At 45.1% G+C, this 6,000-nt stretch overlaps 1 protein-coding gene across 1 annotated transcript in view; it reads right to left on the reverse strand.

Annotated features, from left to right (window-relative positions):
* The window catches only part of LOC137035016 (cytosolic phospholipase A2 gamma-like), a 30,476-nt gene extending 24,695 nt beyond the window's left edge, over positions 1-5,781 (reverse strand). Inside the window, exons 1-4 of the mRNA XM_067408261.1 lie at positions 5,756-5,781; positions 5,457-5,568; positions 3,871-4,013; positions 3,572-3,773 (exon numbers count right to left, since the gene is read on the reverse strand). Coding sequence (XP_067264362.1) covers positions 3,572-3,773; positions 3,871-4,013; positions 5,457-5,568; positions 5,756-5,781 — 483 coding nt within the window. The remainder of the gene's footprint in view (positions 1-3,571; positions 3,774-3,870; positions 4,014-5,456; positions 5,569-5,755) is intronic.
* Between the last annotated feature and the right edge of the window lie 219 nt (positions 5,782-6,000).

Below are 6,000 nucleotides of genomic sequence, written 5' to 3' on the forward strand. Positions count from 1 at the left end.
TTGGATTATGTAGCTGGATCCTGTTGGTTCAGCTCTTTGGACTTGCGCAGCGGGTATTGGCAGGTAGAGTTAGCGACAGAGGCCCAGCCTAAAACTGCGTTTACCATAGTTCAAGGACTGTGGCAGTTTAAAGTGATGCCCTTTGGACTGTGTAATGCCCCGGCCACCTTTGAGAGGTTGATGGAGAGGGTCCTTAAAGACATTCCCCGCACCAGCTGTGTGCTTTATTTGGACGATCTGTTGGTCCATGCCAGAGACTTTGACCAGGCTGTTCATCACTTACGAGAGGTTCTGACAACCATCCGTAGCGCCGGGTTGCGGTTGAACCCAGCTAAGTGTAACCTGCTCACCCGCCAGACACAGTTCCTGGGGCACGTGGTTAGCGAGAGCGGGGTGGCTACCGACCCAACAAAGGTGGCCGCGGTGAGGGACTGGCCCGCACCAACCAACACCACTGAGCTGCAGAGCTTCTTTGGCCTGGCCTCCTATTACAGGAGATTTGTCAGAGACTTTGCAACCATCGCCAGCCCCTTACATCAGTTGACAAACAAGGGCCGGCGGTTTGACTGGTCTGAGGACTGTGCAGTGGCCTTCCAGCAGCTAAAAGCCACTCTCATCGATGCTCCTGTCCTGGCCTACCCTGACCCCAACCAACCATTCCTTGTGAACACTGATGCCAGTAATGTGGGGGTTGGGGCTGTACTCTCCCAGAGGGGGGAGAATGGAGAGAGAGTTGTGGCCTACTATAGCTGCAGCCTCAGTCGCCCAGAAAGAAACTACTGTGTCACTCGGCGGGAGTTGCTAGCGGTGGTTCTGGTGGTCCGTCACTTCAGACCCTACCTCCTGGGCACCAGATTCACACTGAGAACCGACCACGCTAGCCTTACCTGGATGCTGAACTTCCGCCAGCCAGAGGGTCAGGTAGCAAGGTGGCTGGAGATCCTCCAGGAGTATGACTTCGAGGTTCAGCACCGACCGGGTCAGCAGCATGCTAATGCTGATGCCCTCTCCAGATGTCCATGCTTAGCTGACGAATGCCGGTACTGCAGTCGTCAGGAAGAAAGAGGTATGGGGCCCTCGTCGGCGGCAGTAAGGCCAGGTGACAGCAGTGGAGATGGGGAGCCATTTACCACAGAGCAGTTGAGGCAACAGCAGGCGAACGATCAAGTGCTGGCAAAGGTGAGGGGCTGGCTGGAGGCTCAAGCACGTCTGGACTGGCCAGCCGTGTCTTCCCAGGGGCCCGAGATCAAGACGCTTTATTCTCAGTGGGGCAGCTTGGAGCTCCACGATGGCGTGATCTACAGGCGGTGGCAGGCCCCTGACGGGGGAATCGACCATCTGCAACTCCTGGTTCCCCAAGCTTTGCGGCCGGAAGTCCTCGATTGGGTTCATGGGGCAGCTGGAGCTGGCCACTTCAGAAACTCCAAGACAGTGCGGCGGCTGCGTCAGCGGTTCTACTGGCCTGGATGTCGGCAGGATGCAGAGCTACACGTTCCTTGCTGCGATGTTTGCACAGCGCTAGAAGGGACCCAGCCAACGCTCTCATGCGCTGTTGCAGCAGTACCTACTCGGGGCGCCCATGGAGAGGATTGGGGTGGACATTTTGGGTCCGTTCCCCATCACGGAGGCTGGCAACCGTTTTGTCTTGGTCGCAATGGACTATTTTACGAAGTGGCCAGAGGCGTATGCTGTGCCAGATCAGAGTGCTTCCACGTCGGCGCAGCGCCTAGTGGATGAAATGTTCGCCCGGTTTGGAGTGCCGGACGAACTTCATAGTGACCAGGGGCGGAACTTTGAGAGCCGATTGTTCAGTGAGGTGTGCCAGCGATTGGGGGTGAAGAAAACAAGAACCACTCCCCTCCACCCTCAAAGCGATGGACTGGTTGAGCGGTTCAACCGCACCCTGGCCACCCAACTTGCCATCTTGACCAGTCAGCACCAGAGAGACTGGGACCAGCATCTGCCCCTGGTCCTGTGGGCGTATAGGACAGCAGTGCAAGAGTCGAGCCAGTGCACACCGGCGGCGCTGATGTTTGGTAGGGAGCTCCGCACGCCAGTGGACTTGGTGTTCGGGTCACCCCCTGAGCCCGAGATTGCTGGTGGGCTAGAACTGGAGTACTACAGGCGATTGAGGGAGCGCCTGAGCACGGTCCATCAACTGGCCAGGGATGCTCTCGTGGATGCTGGAGCCCGCCAGAAGTGGGCATATGACACTCGGGCTCACGGGCCTACCCTTGGGCCAGGAGATAGAGTGTGGGTGTTCTGCCCCCAGAGGAAGCGGGGGTTGTCACCCAAACTGACTCATCATTGGCAGGGACCCGGAGAGATTCTGGACAAAATTTCTGAGGTGGTCTTCCGGGTCCGAATGCCTGGACGGGGTCGACGGGTGGTGCTACATAAGGATCGGTTGGCACCATACCATCTGCTGGCCCCAGAGCAAGAGAATGGTGGGAGCCAGGGAGGCTCCCCAGAATCCACCCCCAGCGCCGAAACGGACAATGACGGACTCAGGGCTGAGCCTGGCGCTGAGGGTAAAACACCAGGGAGGCCGAAGCGTGTTTGACGTCGGCCAGGACATTTGTTGGATTTTGTTGTGGGTTAGGGTTGTGGGGACACTAACCCTCTTGAGGGGGGATACTGTAGTGACCCAGCATTCAACACCAGAAGCTGGTTGCATTATGGGTATTTGTTTGTTTTGAGTTGATTTATGTATTATTTAAGCAAGATGGTTGTGTTTTGATTTTGCAAAGTGATGTGTGTTTATGTTCTAGTTAGTTTGGGTGGGTTTGGTTCAATTACCACCTGGTATTAAAAAGTGTGGCTCTCACCGTCATGGAGAGATATGTGTACAGGAGGGACTTGGCAATCTGGCCTTGCCTGTGTAATTCTTATTCTGTGTTCAGAATAAAAGAAAAGAAAAGAAAAGAAAAGAAAAGACAGTACTGCCTCCTACTGTTTTATTCTGCGAAAAGAGACACTCACAGTCGTGCGGTGTATGGGACGCGAGTGCTCGCACTAGTTAGTATAATACAAGTATACTAGAGTAGTATAGCTCCATTTAGCCCCACGATGTACTAAATAACTGCCAGTTATTACAATATTATACATATTGTTAATTAATCACATAAGTCTTATTTCAACGGATTCATTATTCATAATATCACTTTAATTTTCTCACCTATCTGTGTATTAGCCTAATTTTGTGTTATATATTCTTTATGTAGTAGCCTAGCTAGTCTAGACCTATCCCTATAAGCTCAGTCAGAGATATTTAAAATCAGTTGATATGCTTAATAGAAAATGTCTGTTATTTTATTATTATTATTATTATTATTATTATTATTATTATTATTATTATTATTATTATTATTATTTTTAAGTAAGGTCATTACTTTTTGGTCCCTCTAAGGGAATGCAACTGTTTTGCATATTAATAGACTCAAATGTCTATGTCAGGGCATAAAGAAATATGAATTATCGCTTGCTTTGGTGTCACTCCTCATAGTCCTCGTGCCATCCTATAAACAATTTTATAGATCTGTCCCGGGTCATGAATAGGCTCTTTACAGACCTCTTTCACATATGACGTGATGACCATCACTGCCCAGAAGTCAGTCAGACTGAAGTAGTCTTTCCTAGAGTAATATTTCTTCAGTTTCTCAAATGATTCTTTCCAGCTGACTCCAGGACCACTGAGTCTCTGGATGATCTTGTCTTTCACAGTCTCTAGTTTGGTGGACCAGTCTGGTTCCTGATATAAGGAGGCCATACACCTTCAGAGGAACAACATATGCTGTCAATTTTGGCATTTAACCCGTGTGTGTGTGTGTGTGTGTGTGTGTGTGTATCTGTCTGTCTCAGGGTTTGTACCAGGTGGATCCAGAGACTCCACTCAGATAAAGGATGGAGTCCAGAAGCCCTGTTTTCTGGAGCTGAACCAGGGATCCCAGCAATCCCACCATGGCTCGTTGTCCTCCTCCAGAACCCAGTAAGGCAATGTTTGGCACCTCATTCTGAAACACACACACCACTCAAAGCATTATATTATCCACCTTATTTTTAAAGTAAGAGCCCAGCTAACAGGGAACATTCTCATAACTTTAGCTGAAAAGATTCTGGCAAGGTTCTCTGAAAGTTATAAACAAACATTCCTCAATAACGTTAATAGAATGTTCGTTCGATGTTGTCTGGTCTTTATGTTCTCAAAACGTTCGCATTAAAAAGATTATTTGTACATCGTTCATGGAGCATTATTTATTTTCTAAAATGTTTAGTTAGATGTTCGACTAACATTTTTAAATGTTAGTACACAGTAAAATCCCCAGAGTTAAATCAACTCTGCTCAGAGTACATATGGTCCCTCTCTAAATAGTGTTAAAGTAACACTGAAGTAGAGTTAAAGTTAATGAGATAATTAAGCAATTAATAAGGCTGTGACTGAAGTCAGTTGCAGTTCTTGTGTTTCTCTTTTCTTTAGTGATTCTGCTTGTTAACAGCAGGTGTTCATCACTAATGCCTAATCATCACTTTATTAATTGCTTAATTATCTCATTAACTTTAACTCTGCTTCAGTGTTATTTGAACACTATTTAGAGAGGGACAATATGTACTCTGTGCAGAGTTGATTTAACTCTGGAGATTTTGGAGTACTCTGGAGTACTTATTTCAGTATGTTTCGGAGATTGTTCAAAAGTAAAATTTCAATAATGTTTGCATAACCAAGATAACATGTAATCAATGCTATTAAAGGATTAGTTCACTTTCAAATGAAAATTACCCCAAGATTTACTCACCCTCAAGCCATCTTAGGTGTACGTGACTTTCTTCTTTCTGATGAACACAATCAGAGTTATATTAATAAATATCCTGATGCTTCAGAGCTTTATAATGGCAGTGAACAGGGTTCATGAGTATGAGCTGAAGAAAGTGTCTCCATCCACATCCATCCATCCATCATAAGCGTACTCCACAAGGCTCCAGTGATGCTTTTATGTAAAAAATATAAATCCATATGTAATAAGTTATGAAATAAAATAACTAGCTTCTGCCAGACCACCTTCCGTATTCAACTTACGAAGAAGGTCTTTATTAACCCCCTGGAGCCGTGTGGATTACATGTTTATGATGGATGGATGTGGATGGAGACACTTTCTTCAGCTCATACTTGTTCTGATGCGTCAGGATATTTATTAATATAACTCTGATTGTGTTCATCAGAAAGAAGAAAGTCATATACACCTAAGATGGCTTGAGGGTGAGTAAATCTTGGGGTAATTTTCATTTGAAAGTGAACTAATCCTTTAATGTTAATGCATCATTGTTGACTAAGAAGTGTGTCAGTGGTTGCTTGCTAAGAATGGCATAGTTTAAGAAAGTAATGTGACGTGATGTTCATCGGCCACAGCACCATTCACAGGTCATCTCAGATATATGAAGTATGAAATAAGATGCTTTACCTGACTGCAGTCTATCTGAAGCTTCTTCAGGCTTTGTAGAACAGATTTTCTCCTTTCTGCTATAAACTCTGCTTCATTCTTATTCAGAGAGGGTTTGATTCGCACCTCACCACTGCAGTGACAGACAGAACAGTCCTGAATTTAACTTATTTGATATTTAGATATTTAATATTCTGAATTTCAATGCAATTAAGTCTGCAGTTTATTTTGAACAGTTAATCTCAGTTAGACTTTAATTGTGTAAGTAATAGTACAAAACTTATTTTAATGCTTCAATGAATCAGAGCAGGATTACACACCTTTCCTGGGGTTTGGATGCACTCATCTATAAAACAATAGAGTCCACAGTTTCTGTGATTTATATATATATATATATATATATATATATATATATATATATATATATATATATATATATATATATATATATATATGTTTCAGGCATCATGCAAATTTACAAATTTACATCCTTATAGTTTTTATTCTAATAGAGTCAGATAAATAAAATGTAAAAAATGTAAGGATCAAATTAGCAGCACTTTTT

Source organism: Chanodichthys erythropterus, chromosome 13 (assembly GCF_024489055.1).
Source record: "Chanodichthys erythropterus isolate Z2021 chromosome 13, ASM2448905v1, whole genome shotgun sequence".
Classification (NCBI taxonomy): domain Eukaryota; kingdom Metazoa; phylum Chordata; class Actinopteri; order Cypriniformes; family Xenocyprididae; genus Chanodichthys; species Chanodichthys erythropterus.